Source organism: Misgurnus anguillicaudatus, chromosome 7, assembly GCF_027580225.2.
Source record: "Misgurnus anguillicaudatus chromosome 7, ASM2758022v2, whole genome shotgun sequence".
In the NCBI taxonomy this organism is placed as follows: Eukaryota; Metazoa; Chordata; class Actinopteri; order Cypriniformes; family Cobitidae; genus Misgurnus; species Misgurnus anguillicaudatus.
Genome location: NC_073343.2, coordinates 13,804,151 through 13,823,063, shown reverse-complemented (window position 1 = coordinate 13,823,063; position 18,913 = coordinate 13,804,151). Strand labels below are relative to the sequence as shown.

The 18,913-nt window shown below is 37.9% G+C and overlaps 1 protein-coding gene across 5 annotated transcripts; it reads right to left on the bottom strand.

Moving 5' to 3' along the window:
* Positions 1–3,263: 3,263 nt before the first annotated feature.
* LOC129435080 (uncharacterized) lies at positions 3,264–18,398 on the bottom strand. Of its 5 annotated transcripts, XM_073869449.1 has the most exons (9): positions 18,293–18,394; positions 16,490–16,526; positions 15,568–15,607; positions 14,776–15,467; positions 12,335–12,456; positions 4,224–4,274; positions 4,011–4,101; positions 3,860–3,912; positions 3,264–3,624 (listed from the first exon to the last, which is right to left on the bottom strand). In XM_073869449.1, the coding sequence occupies exons 4-8, from the start codon at positions 14,863–14,865 to the stop codon at positions 3,895–3,897; spliced, it is 372 nt and encodes a 123-aa protein (XP_073725550.1). In that variant the 5' UTR covers positions 14,866–15,467; positions 15,568–15,607; positions 16,490–16,526; positions 18,293–18,394; the 3' UTR covers positions 3,264–3,624; positions 3,860–3,894. The 5 variants fall into 5 exon arrangements, 1 of the variants encoding a protein (XP_073725550.1); XR_012370498.1 differs by lacking the exon at positions 12,335–12,456 and having other exon boundaries at positions 18,293–18,398; XR_012370497.1 differs by lacking the exon at positions 12,335–12,456 and having other exon boundaries at positions 4,011–4,274; positions 18,293–18,395.
* Positions 18,399–18,913: the final 515 nt, after the last annotated feature.

Sequence of the window (18,913 nt, the reverse complement as noted above, 5' to 3'; positions counted from 1 at the left end):
CCAATGTGATGTATGTTCTTACAGAGCCTACCACCCTCTTCAAATGCTGTAACTCACATGTTTCTACTAAATCCTCGAGTGGAGCTATGACCCGTTAAAGTTCGACGCAATGTAAAGTCAATGGGACGTTTTCGGGAGGTTTTTCGCGCCCCTTTCGGAAATCCTGCACCCGATCGCTTATAAAAGTCATAGCACACCTCTCCTCAAGAATCCGGTCGATTTGAGCCCTCTTTCATGGCACTACGGCAAACCGTGCGAGACGAGTTACGCGCCGAAAAAGTGTCCAGAAAAAGAAGAATAATAACTAGATAGGTACATTTCCTGAAGAAAATGTGAAGTGGTGCTTGCCGTGGCAAAATTCTCGGGACAATATATGATTATACTCCAAGCCAAAAGTAAAACGATCCAGCCCCCATGTCATTTGCAAGGTTTAGACACACATGGAAATGATAAACTTTCTATAGTTGTTTTTTTCTGAATGATGCATATTTAAACGAATAGTATTAAAAATATTATAATTTATGGATGATTTCTTCTGCTTTCTCAATAAGTGTCGCTTCTGACTGGGTGGACCCACCATCAATCTGAGTGTAGTCTCGCCACTGGTGTGAAACAATTTTTGAGAATCATTTTTAAAAAACCCTAACCCTAGATTACTTAAGATTCTTACCATCTATGATGTGAAAATAATCCACGCAGAGACATTGACTCGTCTGTCAATTCCTCTAGAATGCAGCGTGGGGCGCACTTGAGAGTTTATATTTATTTCAGACAGAAATCTTTTTGATTTGTTTATTGCAAAATTTGGACAAATAATAGTCAGTATCGCCTTGTGGCATGAGAATTATAAATTCATGTAGCATTTTATTTTTAATAAAAACAGGGGACCCCACTAATTTATATTTACAGATGAAACAATGAATATCGCACATTTATGCCAAGAGAATGCTTATGAACTTATGTTTATAATTCATAACAATCTTTACTTTTCAGTGTTTTTATGGTAATATATTTTATACTGTTATAAGAGTTACTTTTATCTCCTTAATCTGAAATCAAATTAGCAGACTAATTTCAAAATAAGAGTCACGTTGTATTTCGGTCTTGTTTATAATAAACCCACCAAAAAAGATGCATTACCAACTTTCCACTTAACTCACCTCTCCACTGCACCTTTTTTAATAAAGGATAATTGCCTCCTAAACTGACTTTTTCCATATTTTAATCTTTCAATACATTTGCAAAAGTAATATAAAAAAATAGATAAACGTGCAATGATGATAAAATGAACAACTATTTTATTGTAAAATAGTGCAAATACTGACTATATTGTAAAGAAGATTACTTAAACAGTTGTACAAAATAAATGATTGGATTTACTTTTTAGGAAGTTCGATTTTGTCCCCGCCACTTTTTTAAAACATCTCTTGGCCCGAATGAATATATTAGAAAAGCCAGCCTATCTCCAGTTGGTCATCCGGTGCAGGAATGTGTTTCTGAAATCATGCAGCGTCTTCCTTTCTTGAAGTTTCTGCTCCGTCAAGGAGAGCGCAGCTCATGGTTGCTGAGCAATGACACACGCCACTTGAGCACTCTCATTTGTTTCGGTGAAATCACAAAATAAAATGCCCACAAACATGTTCCTACTGTTGATATACAATCACCAACTTACTATAAACTACTATAAACTAAAACATACTATACACTGGCCACTTCGAATGAACCTCTTTTGCATGCTACCCACAGCCCATACGGGAATGCAGGTTTTTGTGGCAAATTTTTGTATTAACTGCCGTAAAGAGTCGTGAGCTTAATAAACATACTACAGTAGATCTAATGCTTTTAACAGCAGTTCTTTGTCAATAAATTAAACTCATGTACACATTTTTTTTGCAATCATTAGTTCCTGCCATTAAAATTTATGAAAAATATGCAAATACAAATACATATATGTGAGGGTAAGTTAACCTTGCTTTCTGGAGTACCCGCTGGAACTTCTGTGAAATTCACAAGAACACATTTTTAATGTGCCATTGAAGAGGTTTCAATAAAGACAAAAACACTTGATGTGCCAATTCAACAAATTTATTAAAAGATTTAGAAAACGCCTGTTGTGCCAAATCCCACCCATATGCACAGCTAGATCCTAAAATGTTGTAATAGCTCACATTTAAATATAATTTTTAAATTTAAATATACATTTTACAATTTTTTACTAAATGTTAAAAAGGAACAATTACTTTACAGTTGCAACAATATACTTTTACTAGTAGAAAATGATATACCTATATATGTGTGGTAACTAACTTTGTTAACTTGTTTAAATTTCTAATACTTTACTGTTGAAATAATACAATATACTAGGAGAAAAATTATATACCTATATGTGTAGTAACCACTTTATTTGTTAACTTGTTTAACACAATAATTTTTGCTTTAAATTCTTTTTTCAAAACATAAAATTTTTTTCACTATCAAAATTTCTAACACAAGTTTTATTTTGGGATAATACCGGTAAAAAGTTGTTGGGATTATTGTTAACCTTCTGCATGTTGTTTTCAAAACTATTTTAAAAACTCTATTGCTGTCCACGATTTGGTTTATTACAACGCAGGTATTTATAAGAGTAATAAGTCCTGTGATTTCAGAAAACCAGAGGGGCTTTTATCATGATTACATTTTTATTTCTAATTAATTGTGGGACCCTGGTTATTTATATTTTTATAATTTCAATTAAAAATAAATATTTTTATTGACTTGCAAACTGTTGTTTTGAAAACCCTAGTTGACAAAGACATGAGAGGGACACAGGATTTGGCACAACACCCCCAGTGAGCAAGCCTGTGGCGACAGTGGCAAGAAAAAAACCTTGAGAGGAGATAAAAAACCTTGAGAGGAACCAGACTCAGCAGGGGGCTGCCCATCCTCTTCTGGCATGGCGTACACATTTTTAATAACATTCCTATTTTAACTAATATTTATATTTTTATATATACATATATATATATATATATATATATAGAGAGAGAGAGAGAGAGAGAGAGAGAGAGAGAAACCAATGATTATATTAAACTAATATTTTATATTTTAATATCTATATATTGATACTAATTATTATATTAAACTAATATTTTAGATTTTAATATCTATATATTGAAACCAATTATTATATTAAACTCATATTTTAGATTTTAATATCTATATATTGAAACCAATTATTATATTAAACTCATATTTTAGATTTTAATATCTATATATTGAAACCAATTATTACATTAAACTAATATTTTAATATCTATATATTTATATCTATATATTGAAACCAATTATTATATTAAACTAATATTTTAGATTTTAATATCTATATCTATATATTGAAACCAAGTATTATATTAAACTAATATTTTAGATTTTAATATCTATATATCGAAACCAATTATTATATTAAACTAATATTTTAGATTTTAATATCTATATATCTATATCTATATATAGAAACCAATTATTTAATATGATAAAACTAAATTTTAAATAAAATGGAATTAATTAATGCAATGAGCGGTGTAGTGAAGCAGCTCCCGACATCTCTCCGCTGGATCTGACATTGCATACAGGCTGGACACCCTGAGGTAGAGAAGGTAAAACAGAGAGGATCATATTAGTGTATTTATTTAAATTGTTTTGATTCTGCAAAACTGACAGAGGAGCATTAAGTTAAGGTCAGATACATGTCTTGCAAGAAACATTATACACTTTAACACTGTCTTGGTTTTCACCTCAAAGCACATGCCTTTGAACAACACATTGTATGATAAAATGCACTAAAACACTAGACTTTACCAGTAGTATTGACACTTACCTCTACTGCTTCAATGTGGTTCTTCATTTGGTTCTTTAGTCTTCAGTATTGTCCTAAATGCCAAATGGGTTTGGTCACATGGGGGTTACTAAATACACATATACTTACAACAAACAAAAAAATAAATAAATAAATAAAAGTTACAACTTACTAAAAGAAATCCAGCTTTCCAATGTACCCAGCTTGTCATTATCGGTGTTGTAGCACACTTGATCTTCTCAGACATTCTGACCTGGCGCTTCCTGAAAAACATCAAAATCAGAATTAGCTTAAAATATTCCCCCAAAAGTATTTACAATGTGCAGTAGTACAGTGACTGAAGCAAGTTCATAAAACACTTAGCTTTAGATGGTATATTGCATACTCATATCCATTGTTGGACAGGACTGCTATTGTCTCAAAATTCTTCCTGCAACTTTACAGAAGAGCACATATTAATAATAACAGAATAGCAGGGGACTGCAAATAAAAAATCCAGTAAACATTGTCACAAATTGAACACAAAGCAAATACATCTCAACAGTGTCTTACTACTTCTAACTTTACCTTACTGTAATTTATGACTTACTGCCGCTGTTGCTCTCACTGTCTGTGTCCTCCCTGGAGTTGCCACACTAATCCTCACTGCATCTTGTATGCTGCTGCTGCTGCCGCCTTTACTTCCTAGTGTCCTCCCTTCTGCTGCCACATTACTCCTTCGTCCTTCCTGCTGCTGTACCTGCTTTGTAACTCACTGCCATAACACTGTTAAATGACCATAGATGCCACAATCTCATTGCAACATGACCATACGCACCAACCCGTTGGCTAAGGCTGTCATTGAGCCCCCACTGTCGTCGTTAATGCAGGTTCAGTGGCCCCCGGTTTTGTATGGCATGACAACACAACGCAAGACAACAAAACAACATGACCATACGCACCAACCCGTTGGCTAAGGCTGTCAGTGAGCCCCCACTGTCGTCGTTAATGCATTTTCAGTGGCCCCCTGTATTGTTTGTAATGACAACACAATGCAAGAAAACAAAACAACACGACCATACGCACCAACCCGTTGGCTAAGGCTGTCAGTGAGCCCCCACTGTCGTCGTTAATGCAGGTTCAGTGGCCCCCGGTTTTGTATGGCATGTCAACACAACGCAAGACAACAAAACAATGCGACCATACGCACCAACCCGTTGGCTAAGGCTGTCAGTGAGCCCCCACTGTCGTCGTTAATGCAGGTTCAGTGGCCCCCGGTTTCGTATGGCATAACAACACAACAATTAGTGCATAACCATTCGAGTCAACCCATTGGCTAAGGCTGTCAGAGCCCTATTGCAACTTTTAATACTTATTGCCCATCATTCCGTCTGTCGAAACACCACAATCATATCCACCACATTATGCATGTCCAGCACCACAGAGCCTGAAGAAAGTTAATGTGTTGTCGATGCCCAGGATTCCGTATGGCAAAAAACACGACAATATTGGCCAACCACAGAATGTCATTTTCGCAATATACAGTACACAGGATTGTGGTAACTGTAATAGGTCTGTAACACACCTGACTGAAGACACAAGTCCGGATGTGAGATGTATATGTGATCCAGTAGTGTGTGCTTCTCAGTTGTAGCTGATGTGATTAGCTGTGTATATCCCTTGGATTGAAACATCTCCTGTATAGCCTTTCTTCCAGCAGATAAGAGGTCCTCATTAAAGTCACCACTGATGATTACAGGATGTTTGTCTTCGATGTCCAGATAATCAAGTAGGCCTCTTAAATTTGGCAAGAATTTTTCAAGACTGTAGTGTGGTGGCCTGTACACTGCAGCAATTGTTGCACACATTGGAGTGTCGATTTTGATGACAACAAACTCCAGGTCTGTGACACTTTGTATGTACTGTCTGGACTGAGCTTGAATATCTTCTTTGCAAAATATTGCAACTCCACCGCCGTCTTTGTTTGCCATTTCTACATGGGTTGAATAGGAGACATGTCTATTCCGTGCAAACATCTTGTATCCTTCCAACTGGAGATGTGGTGGAATACATGAGCCAGACAAGTGACTTTCCGTTATGCAAAGTATATCCGACAGCTGGAGCTCATGATGGCATCTGATATCCTCGATGTGGGATGACAGTCCTTCCGTGTTGTGATGAATAATTTTAAGTGTTTCGTCCTGGTTGATTTCCCCTATGTGCTGCAAAAGGGGCATGATTCCTTCGAATGTCGCTTTTCTCATATTTTCCAACGATGCTGTGATTTCAGGATCAGCGTAAATCTTCTTTTCAATGAAGTCTGTTATGTGTAATCCAGAAAGCGACGTCGTTCGGCTGAGGGCAACGTAGGCCATTCCTGGTTCAAAAATCTTTTTTAGTGACACTACGGCAGACTGCATTGTCATACCTTGAACTTTGTGAGCTGTGCAGGCATAAGCGAGCTTGATGGGAAATTGACGACGAACTATTCCTTTCCTCAGACTTTCTTCAGATCTCTCAATATACACAGAGTTGTCGTCTTCACCTTGCACTCTTCTCCGGTGTTTCAGACCTGCATTTGGATTGTCGAGCTGAAGTCCTAGCATGTGTACAGTAGCGATTCCATCTCTTGTTTTAGTGACAATGTTAACAATCTGACCAAAACATCCATTTACAATTCCATCTTCAACATCCAGATTCCTTGTCACCATTATACGAGCTCCCACTGCAACTTGTATAGAATCCAGCAAGTCATCCTTCTTTCCAGTGACAGGTTTCTTTTGTCTTTTCATCACTCCTGTTCTTGGGTCTTTCCTGTAGTCTTCAGCATCAATGGTTATGATGTCCGTGTGAATAGCCTGTATTGTTTTAGTATTGTGCATGTGAACTTCCTTGTTGGTTGCAAATATGTGCAGAGCATCATGAGGGCAGTCTTCTGGGTTCTTTACAGCTTGGAGTAACAGAACTCGGTCTTCTTCTCTAAGAACATCAGTCTTCTGCCTCACTCGCAGTCGATTTAAAAGCTCAGCAAAGGCAAGGTCCTCCTTTTGACGCATGATCTCTGTAAGGGTAATTATTTGAAAACTGTCCTTCCAGAAGTCCAGAACATCATCTTCATAAACACAGAGCGGTTTGGCTTTACCGAGAGGTGGTAGTTGGAAAAAGTCTCCTACAGCGAGAACAGAGATTCCTCCAAATGCTTTCTTGCTGCCTCTGATCTGTTGAAGTCTCCAGTTTACATAGGCGAAAAGATCCTTCGAAATCATGGACACTTCATCAATGATGAGAATTTCCACACTGCATAATTCTGCTCGTACTTCATCTAGAGCATTTCCAAGTCCTTGATAAGGTGGCTTTAAGTTCCTTGGCAGTTTTAAAATGGAATGCAGTGTTTTACCAGATATATTGAATGCTGCTGTTCCTGTAAATGCACTCAAAATCACTGTAGGCACAGAGAGATCCCCTTCCTCCTGAAATCGAGGCAGTTGTTTTAGAATCTTGGTTGCTTCCATATATATGCACTTAATGACATGTGATTTTCCACAACCAGCACCACCTGACACGAAGTAAAAAAACTGTTCAGGATTATGACCCCAGACACGCTTCTGACACCAATGACGGACAATGTAGAATATTGCTGCCTGTGTCTCATTTAGACTTTGAAACATCTTCCTGACAAATTCAACACTCATCTGTGGTGCCTTTATCCGAGGAACGACTCCATCTCCATCTTCAAGAAGAATCTGGTATTCCGGTACATCATCTTGCTCATCCTCTTCATCATGATTGACATCTTCTCGTTCTGCAATGCACTCCAAATTATCCACTTCAGCTTCAGGGGCAAAAGCTGTCCAAGCATTCTCAGATGGGCCTTGTTGCTGCAACTGTTCAATTGCTTTGTCCACTTCTTCACTGTGTTTTTCGAATTTCTCCTGGTGTGCTTTCACTATTGCGCATACAGGCATTCGGACACCAGGGTGGGAAGGAAGTTCCACGAATGCACTTTTGTAAAACTGCTCATACGTTGGAAATGTTGGAGGTTTTAGCTGGGCATTGAAACGATGTGGCACATAAAGTTTCACTAATCTTCCGTAAAACTTTTCCGGTTGTTTCTCCTCCGAAAACCGTGCATATCGAATAATGGCAGCCTTACCGACAGATCTTTTCTGAACAAATCCCATATCGTTGAGCAGACGTTGTACATTCTTTCCCTTAGTTTGCTGACCGTACACAATGCGGTAATTTGACACAAAGTCTGCCAGACACATCTTTTCAAACTCAGGTGTTTGAGGCCTTGCTCTGTATTTATCTATTATTCCCGACATCCAAACATCCTCTGAATCTGGATTTTTGTGCAGTAGGACACTAAGGGGCAGACTCATCTTCAGAGCATCGTCATCCGTTGGTATAAACACAACACTTCGCGAACACTTCTTCATTGGTAGGCTGCACGTTCGTGCAACAGACTCCTGCGAGCTCACTTGTCTGTGTTTCGAATAGGCTTGCATAATGTGCTTCATTTCATCCTCTTCATTCACATTTGTTTCACGCACTGCTTTGATCACGTTCTTTAGCATCTCGTTCATTTCATGCTCTGGCTTGGAAATGTAGGACAAAATATACATGATGCAAATGTAAGGGTCAATTATATACTGAATGTCCATGTTAGCATGCCATGCACTCAGCAAATCTGGATTTTATCCATTCACCCAAACCTCCTTTGGATCACGCTTTAGCAAGATCACACTTGAAGTGGACAACTCCCTTGTGTACTTCATGTAATCCTCCATTTAAAAATTACATTTTTACAGTAGTTCAGGAAAGTTTTCAAAGGTGGCTTGGGGATCATTCAGCATATCCCACAAAGGTTTGTGTTTCGTCCTAGCATCACTCATTGCTTTTCGAACAGCATCTGACCTTGAGCTTCTTCTGTCTTGATGGCTATCCTCTTCAGTTTCCTCTTCTTCAGGTCGCTGCGGTCGTGGACGAGTTATTGTGGTGTCAGACATTGGTAATTTAGGGAACCCAAACCTACACAACACATTTCCTTTCTTGCATGACTTGGAGTGTTTTCTGCTGTGAAGCTGAACCTCTGTAACAATCTGATGAAGTTCAGGATCAGTCGTGGAATCAGGAAGCCTGCATGTTATGTAGCGATCAATAAAGCCACAAACAACTTCATCAGAATCACTTTCGAACTCAGGTGCATCCTTTACCCATGCAAGCAGATGTATATGTGGGCTTCCTCTTGCTTGAAACTCAACTCTGTAAAAGTAATCTTCAACCTTACCAATGGGTTGGGCAGGTGACAAAAGCAGGTGAGTCATTAGCGCGTCCACGCGTTTCTCAAACATCCGCATGACAGTAACAGGGTTACTTCGAAGGATTTCACATTTTGTCATCCAGTCAAGCTCTGAAAAATCGACGTCTTCCCCTTGCTGAGCCTTGATTGCCGTAATTACTTCAGGCCATCGCATTTCGGCCGCACTGAATGTGCAAAAGAAAGTTGGTGTTCCCAACTGCCTGATCATGGCTTGTAGATCTCTTAGTGTTTTCTCCCAGTAAGATGGCGAACCTCTCAGGGGTTGCATGAACCGTGTGGCATCTTTGTTGTGCACCAGTCTTTCAACCTCATGGTTATCTTGAAGCAACCTGTTGGAAATTCTTCTGCCATCTCTTGTTATAGGTTTGCCTTTCCGTAACTGGATAGTCATGCTGTTTCTGGCCAGATGTGTTTCTGTCGCAAACTGTGCAAAGAAAAGGTAACTCTGGTCTCTTGCAAACCGTGTATCCACAGAGAACAATCTCGCATTGAAATACATACTTGGTGACAATGCTTTTTCTCTTGCCTCATCAATTGTGTTATGTCCAGTAGGGAACTGAACAGGGAACGCCATGGCTTCCAGCTTTGGGATTTTGAAAAATCCAACAGGTTTTTTTCCCTGAGCAGGTGCAATGCTGAATATTCCCTCGCCATATGATAAAATCTCCTGGCCGATGTCAGGTGGCTGCATACATGTGTCCAGAGTGAGGCCAGGTCTAAGTTCATCCTGTTCCTCTACACTCACATGTCGCTCCTCCTCTTCAGCAACACCACCGAGTTCTTCTTCTTCTTCTTCTTGTTCTGTATCATCAACTTCCCCATCAATGTCACTTTCAAACAATGCAGTTTCGCTGATAGAGATATCTTTGTATTCTGAGTGTATCTCTTTTAGTTTTAATAAAGCTGCTAGCACGTTGTGCATATTCACAGTATGGAAGTGCTGGTATCCTTTAAACTTGATGTGTCTTTTAAGCTTTACCTGTAGTAACTGGGACTCACTACTAGGTCTTGGCAGACAGTTGACCGTCTTCTCCATATCAGAAGGCACACACACAACCGCACCTTGCACCGCTCTTTGTTGACCTTTGGGCAGTGCAATAATTTTTGCAAACGGTACAATTTTGGCAATAAGCTGACGTTCAAGCACATTCAATTCCAGTAATTCTGCAGGGATGTGTGCCAATTCAAGTTTGTTTGCCACTGCAACTGAAGGCACATTTCCTCTCTTAAGATGGCTGTCGCAAGTGTGGCAAATCCATTCCCGTCTTCTTTGTTCTGGAACTGCACAAGGAACACTGCAGCTACTGTCACAAGCATGAACATATTGCTTGGTTAAGCAAGATATGGCTATATGTGGATTTTTAATGTAACAACTTCTATTACAGAGCCTGACTTGATTTGGAAACATAGCTCTGTGACAGACTGTGCAGACATGTGTGGGACCATGTTGAATGTTGCATCTGAATGCATCTATGGCACATTGCATTACTTTGTTGACCAAAGGTTGTGGTGTTTCCTTTCTGGAACTGATGTATGGTTGATATTTCTTTTTGATCCGGAGTGCACATTGCAACTTATGAAATATGTGGTATGCAACATCATGGACACGTTTCTGTGTTTTGTACAAGGTACAATGTAGCATGTGATGTGTTCTAAACTCTGGGTCATCTCTATATCTCTTCACCATGTACTCTTTCATCTTCTTTTGGAAGTCAGTATCCGTGCTGTACCTCCTCAGCATGTACTCTTTCATCTTCTTTTGGAAGACAGTATCCGTGCTGTACCTCCTGACCATGTACCCTTTCATCTTCTTTTGGAAGTCAGTATCCATGCTGTACCTCCTTACCATGTACTCTTTCATCTTCTTTTGGAAGACAGTATCCGTGCTGTACCTCCTGACCCTGTACTCTTTCATCTTCTTTTGGAAGGCGGTATCCGTGCTGTACCTCCTGACCATGTACTCTTTCATCTTCTTTTGGAAGACGGTATCCGTGCTGTACCTCCTTATCATGTGCTCTTTCATATTCTTTTGGAAGACAGTATCCGTGCTGTATCTCCTGACCATGTACTCTTTCATCTTCTCTTGCCTCTGCCTCTGATAAACAGCATCCGTGTTGTACCTGCTCACCATGTACTCTTTCATCTTCTCTTTCATTTGCCTCTGAAAGACAGTATCCTTGTTGTACCTCCTCACCATGTACTCTTTCTTCTTTGTCTGAGCAACAGCACATGTGTTATACCTCTTGGTCATATAGTATTGAATTTTCTTCCTGTATTGAGGATCTTGATTATATCGCTCCTTTATAGCCTCATTTCTCTTCAGTCGATATTTTAAACGGGCAACATACCGCTCTTTTTCATATTCCCTTTTTTTAAATGTTCTTACTTCTTGAGATGCAGTTTTATCCTTGGGTTTTAATTGTTGTACTGTTAGTTTTCTCTTTACTTTTCTTCTCCGCTGCTTATCTGTTTTCATCACCTGCTGGTTTTTATCTCCTTTAATGGTTTGGGCTTTAACAATGTTTCCTGATTTTGGAAGAGCCAAATTCATTTGTGAGACTTGTGTACAAGCTGATGGTGCTGACTGTTTGTCAGATTGCTGCTCAATTTCAAATGACACAGGCAAAAATTCATAACTGGCCTTATCAGGATGATCCTGAAAGATCCTGAGAATTCTGTCTATCATGTCACTTAGGTGGGTAAAAGTTAACATGACAGCAGTTCCAGCACCAGTAGGATGGCGCAAACCTTCAGCAGTCCTTGAGTGTGGATCAAAGAATCCATATCTACCAGATCTGTCTCTGAACACTGCAAGACATTCAACAGAAATGATAAGCAGTGCGTGACTAACCGTGGTTGAAAGACACTGAAGTCTTTCAGTAAGAGGAATAAACCATTCTTCTGCGCCAGGGTTCCCTTTGGCTCTGAGGAATCCCATCTTGAGGTCAGACTTCTGCACACGGTATGTTTGGGTAAATGTTGAAACGTTCAATGGTACCTCCTCCACAGCCAGATGGTCTTGAAGAAATCTTTGTTCATCCATAAGCTGCATTTTAACACCAACATACAAAGCATCCCCCTCCTCTAAAACTCTGTCAAGATCAGACATCCCAAACTGAACCCCTTCGCTGTGGTTGGCCAAGAATATTAATGCTACACATGTGCACTGATGATTCCTTGAGAAAACATCATACCTTATATCACCCTGGCAATGGGACGCCTGTACAGACAAAACTCTGGGTGCACTATCACAGTCTTCTACATGTAGTCTGCCAGATACCTGAGCTACAGCAGTAGAGATGCTTGGCTGTTCAACCTGTAAATAATCATTAATGGGATCCTTAAAAAGCCATTTAAATAGTCAAATTATTCTCAATTCTAAATCACTCATAAATCTTATAATAGTTCAATGATTTCAGTTCCACCAAATATAAATTATAGCAAGTAAATTACTTTAGTATAATGCAATTGTTTTCTTTAGAAATATCTTTTTCATACCCATATTGTACGAGACATACAACTTGCTTAATAATTTGGACCAACATTTTAAATTAGGTTTCACTTTAATTAAGATCTCCCTGTAAACTACTGAATAGACCTGTATGAGATTGATAGAGATTGAGTAAAATAAATAAAAATAAATAAATGGAAAATAAAATAAAAATCAAGTTGTTTAAAACCTGAATGTTGTTTTACTAAAACCTTACTGATATGTGACATACATAATAATTTAGAACATTTAAATTTCATTTTAAAAAATCCAGTGCGTCATGAGCAGCTGCGCCTCTCTCTGTCTCAGGTGCAGGCGCTCTCGTATCTATCCAAAGTCTGAAAATAAGTAGTAATCCTTATGTATTTGTTCGGTTTTATGCGTTTCAAGCAAGCTGAGTCAAACTATTCCTCTTGTTTAAAATATAATTCCTGCATATTGGCGCCTCTATCACTTCTGCACACATGCAGAGAGTTGTGCGCTGACATCTGTCTGAAGCATATACGTGTAGTTTTTTTCCGGCCAAGTGGAGCAAGTGGAGAAACGCGGGGACTACAATTCCCATAATCCCATTCGTGCCACTCTGATGCCTCTCTACAAGTGGAGGGACAATGGCGGAAGCAAAAGAAACGCAAATTTAAATTTTGATGTGTGGCAAAATTTTGCATTTGCTGTGACAAGAAACGAGAAAGGATAAAATGTAATGGACATACAAAAACCGAGTGCGAGTAAATCAGTGAATGAGGAGAGTGTGTATGCCGTTTCTCAATTAGAAGGCAACCTTTAGGTCGCATATGCAGGCTGCACACGTCATTACACGCCTGGTGTATTTAAGTTAACTGAGTATTACATTCGCAAGTCATAAGCGTGTTACAACAATATACAATTAAATAAGAATAATGTCAACTTGAAAAATTTTAATATTCTAAAAATAAGCCTACAAATGCGAACTATGGAGGCTGTAGACTCATATACCTATAGCCTATATGAGAGACGAAGCTCTAGATATTATATATTTGACAGGTGCTATGATATGATGTCATGATCATGAAGTCTGTTTTAAGGTCTTGACACCCTTTACTTTCTATTAGACCTTAACATTTGTGTCTCTTTCTTGTAATGTTTGTATAAGCAAATGGCGTGTTAAACTACATCGCTCCAGGAGCGCATGTGTCACTGATATAAACGCGAGTTTTGTCTTAGCTTGCTTAAAGTTGAGAAAACTTGACCACTATTAGCATTATGTGCGAGAAGAACCCTTTATTTGGCGTCGCAGCTCCTTGCGCATGCCTAGAGACAGACTGCGAGACCCGCGGTTGATTCACTGGCAGTTATTATAAAAATTACAGAATTAACTCAGTCATTTTTTATGAGTGAATTATTTTACATGTTTCTCCGTCACACTAAGTCTAACATGCGTGTGGGCGTGTGAGTTAGCCACGCCCACTTATTTGCATTCCGCGGAATAGACGGAATAGAAAAATGTGTTACGTCTGACAGTTTATTCCGCGGTAACGGAATATACCGCATGAACTGCGCTCTGTTGCAGCCACACTTGATTCTGAGGAACTACTTTGTTTGGCGGAAAAGTAATATTTATACTAATATAATTACAACTTATTTGTGTTTTATTTTATAAAACCCCGCTAACGTTATGCATATGAAGTAACCGTTTTATAAACGCAATAAACCCCTCGAAGCGTTGGGTTACCAGTGCATTTTATAACAGCTAAGGGGGTTTAGGCACTCCGCTTCGCGTCGTGCCTAACAACGCCCCTTAGCTGTTATAAAATGCACTGGTAACCCACTGCTTCTTGGGGTTTATTGCTTTATTAAATAGTTTCTCAGTAGTTATGCATAGTTTGTTCTAGTTTTATATTAGAAATAATGAACCAAAAACAAAACTGAAAAATCTGTTTTTTACTGTATTCATTTTCTTTTCTATTGAATTATTTTATTCATTCTTTTCCATTTCTTTTGCTATCACACATATTTATGCTTTATGCGTTGAAATTAAATGAATCTGCTATGTCAGTTAAACTTGGTATAATGAAAAACTTTATCACAATCTTAGTATGGTATTATTTTGTCCAGCCAAACCAGCATGTTATTATCTTAAATGAGCGATAAAGAGATCAATAGTACCTTGTTGGTCCTGGAAAGTCTGGTAAAGTCCAGGTCCACCTTTCCCCGACGCATCTTCTGAGCCTGAGATCTCTTTCCTTTCCGTGGCATCCTTTAAAATATCAAGAGATAAGAAAAATAACCATTTCAGATATAACACTAATTTGACTTAACCAAGTAATCTTTTCTCTCAAGTCTTAAAAGTAAGCCATAGGTCTTTTCCTAATCATCAAAATGAACTCAGCTAAAAGACATTGAGAAATATAATTCCTCATTAGTCAAATTTATTTCAACAGGACTCCAATATGCACATACTTCCCCCGATGATGTTCCCTGTTGAGCCTGCAAAGATTAAACCTGTAGAGTAGCCTAAAGAATAGAAAACAGTTTAACAACAATGCAAGAGAGTATGTATAAATGTAAATGTTAAAATGCAATTGTACAATACAATAAACAATTAGGCTTTTTAAGAACAATAAAAGTAAAAATGTAATGCCCTCTATAGGAAGTAAAACACAGAGCACAAAAAAGTCTATAAGATATAAATAAACTAATCTATATATAATCTATCTATCTATAAACTAAAAATTGCTATCTATAACTATCTATAAACTAAAAAGGCAGAACACAGAAAAAGTGCAGTAAAACACCCTTAATGTAAGTATATATATATATGAACTGCTCTCTGTAGAAAAAGCCAAAACACAAGGAACCTGAAAAAGAAAAAAGACGTAATTAGCCACAGGAACTACAATCATGGTGGTGATCTCATAAAATTTTCATTATACTGCCAAAAAATCTACCAACACTGACCAAGGTAGAAAGTGCAGCAACTGTAGTCAAATCAGTAAAGCTGTAAAACAAACAATGATAACCTCATGAAAACTAGAAAACTCAAGACAACTATGCACAACATGCATGTCAAACATCAATTAAATATTTCATTTCTATGTAAAAAAGGGTAATTTTTTTAATGTACCTTGAGAATGTATATTACTTAGAATAACCAGTCAATATACAAAGCTAGTTATGCCAAATATACATGACATTCTTGGACTGGGTAAACAGGCATTGATCCAGAAGTACAAGTGGTTTGAAGAATGGTTGGTGAATGTGATATTTATTTTTATATTTTATTTATTTTTACAATGGTCAGGGTTTAAAGCAATACCAAATAGTTTTTTTTAATTTAAAATAACGTTTCCAAAAAGTTTCAGTCATTCATTTCATTTCATTTCATTTCATTTCATATTGGACAAACTGAATAATCCAGGTGTGTCTGATTATTGCTGTTGTGACTACTGAGGTCAGGCACACCTGGATCAATCAGTTTGTTTGTGACTACTGAGGTCAGGCACACCTGGATTAATCAGTTTTATACTGGCCGCTCGGCCAGTGGTTCAGGTTTTCACTTGACTTGCCAAAATTTTCAGTGGCCCCACCAAAAACGTTGCTATGCTTTATCAGCTAATGTAACACAAAACACATGCAGAAGTGTCCACAACAACCAATAATGTAGAAAAAAACACATGAGATTGCTGAGAAACATTCGTGATGCTTAAATTGTGTCTTGATTGAAACATTGCATAAGAATAAATACAGAAAACTGGGCACAGGCAGAAAATATATTTTAGTGACTGAGGGCAAAGCACTTGCCCAATCAGGTAAGTAACAATGGGCCCTGAAGGTGTTTAAAACAAGTAAAGTCTGAAGCTGGCACAAATTAACTTATTACCTCCGAATGCAAGAATGTCAGCTGATGAATCAGTATTCTAAAACGGAGAAAATATTGTCACACATAAAACTCAAATACAGTCATACACATATATATATACACACACACATATATATACAGTATAATACAGTTTACAGTGCTATCTGTATTGTACGCTATGGATATATTATGTATTGCAATACCATACATATGCAACATATAGGTGACACAAATCAGCTGCTACTGAAAGGAAAACGGACTAACTGCTTAGAAGACAGAAAACAACAATCTATTCTAGAATTATGCTGATCTATAGAACAAGCTCAATTTATTTTCATAATACATTACAATTGATTCAGAATACCTGCATCACGCACACGTGCAATGGTTCAAATTACTCAAGGTTCGGTGTCACGGTTTGAGGGTCATGGTTTCAGTATGGTTCAATGTGTATGTTTACAGGGATAAAAAGGCTACTGTCCAATTAAGAAAAAAATAGTTATTTATTGGGTTACAAACAGCTAACAATTTGGTCACAACAGGCTTCTTTACAACAATAAAAACCTAAGCAGTTTTTAACCAAATCTGCAATCGCATGCTATCCCATGGTGATGACGGCAAAATAAGTGACTTGTCATATTAGAACCAAAACATCCATGGCCCCTATTTACTTGCATAGTATTCTTTTATCCTACTATGGAAGTGAATGGGGTCCACAAACAATTTTGTTACATTTCTCAAAATATCTTCTTTTGTGTTCATCAGAACAAAGAAATGAATGCAGGTTTGTAACAACACGAGGGTGAGTAAATGATAACAGAATTTTTATTTTTGGGTGAACTATCCCTTTAAATGAAGCTAGCGGTGCCTCTTTAAGCTGCTTTTCTCCGTCGCTTGCCACGCTGAACGGTCCGCAACACACACGCACGCACGCACGCACGCACGCACGCACGCACGCACACACACACACACACACACACACACACACACACACACACACACACACACACACACACACACACAAACACCCACGAGGAGTTAAGTTAGCAACCGATTTGCATATGACGAGTTGAATGGACATGTACACTGCCTCCCAAACCACCTACTTCCATACTATATAGTAAGCAAAGAGTACGAGAAGTAGTATGTTAGTATGGGGTTTGGGACGCAGCGGTAGTCTCGTATAAACACACGCAGAACATATTCAGAACCATACATTAGCGGTTTTATGCGTTGTTGGTGCATGTGCGTGTCGAACCGCAGGAGAAGAATAACCGAGAACCGTTACACCCCTAACGTTGAGCATTTTGCTTAGCAGAAAGAAATCTATTTAAAACGGATTTTTTCGCCAATGACCAATCTGACAGTGCATTCTCAAAGTGTGTGATTGGTTCTACTTGTACATCTTCATCTGCGAATTCGCTTAACTTTAATTCTTTTTTTAACTCGCACAAAATGTAGTATAACCACATCATCGTGAAGCCCTTAAATAGGCGCCAAAATGAATATATCTCCGACGTACATCATAATCATACGACATATAACATAATTTAAACACTTAACATGGCTAAAACCATTGACATAATATCACTCAAACACAGATTTTACCAAACTTTTGTGGCTAGCAGTAGGTAACGTTAATGCACATGATCACACAAGATCATTACAGAGCAGGCTTTAAATTCATCAAACGAAGCTACACGCTAAATCATAATACGAATGATATCGCCTTAATTGATGAAAAAAAACTAATATAAAGGGCTACATTTGACATAATTAAAGCTTATTAAAGAGCATATTTATTTAACAGCCGTCACTACTCACCTCAGGGGGAGAATGAATCCCTTGGCAACCGGGCAGCAACATCGCTCAGCCATTTCAGCCAATCAGCAGCTAGCACTTTCGCTATAATGAGCCCATGTTCACTGTGATTTTTTTGTGTTTCTTATTATAATATTTTTTATTTATAATAATTATTGCACATTCATGTAATCACTTGCACTATATTACAATGGCATTTAATTAAAATATATATATAAAAATAAATGTGTGGGTAATTTATTTCTCTAGGTTTAGGGAATGTCCCTCTCTAACCTTTTACAAACGTTGAGGAACTTTTTTTAAGGTACTGATCTGTAAGAATGATGCTTTATTAGTGCTGTTCAATGATTTTAGTAAGTTTTTTGACATTTGAATGTAAAGTGTTTCAATACTACAATATATGGTGTAAAAACGTCTGAGTGCTGCCCTCTTCAGGTTGAACGGTGGCTACTGCAGTTGAATTTTCCTATTGGATGTTGGGTCCAAATGACTATTGGTGATATGACTGAATGCAAATAATCAGACTAAAAATCATGTGTTGATCAGTGTTAATTGTTCAGAGAACATGAACTGGAGCTTTTTGTATAAAAAACCCTCAGCATCACATATTGTATTTAAATAACA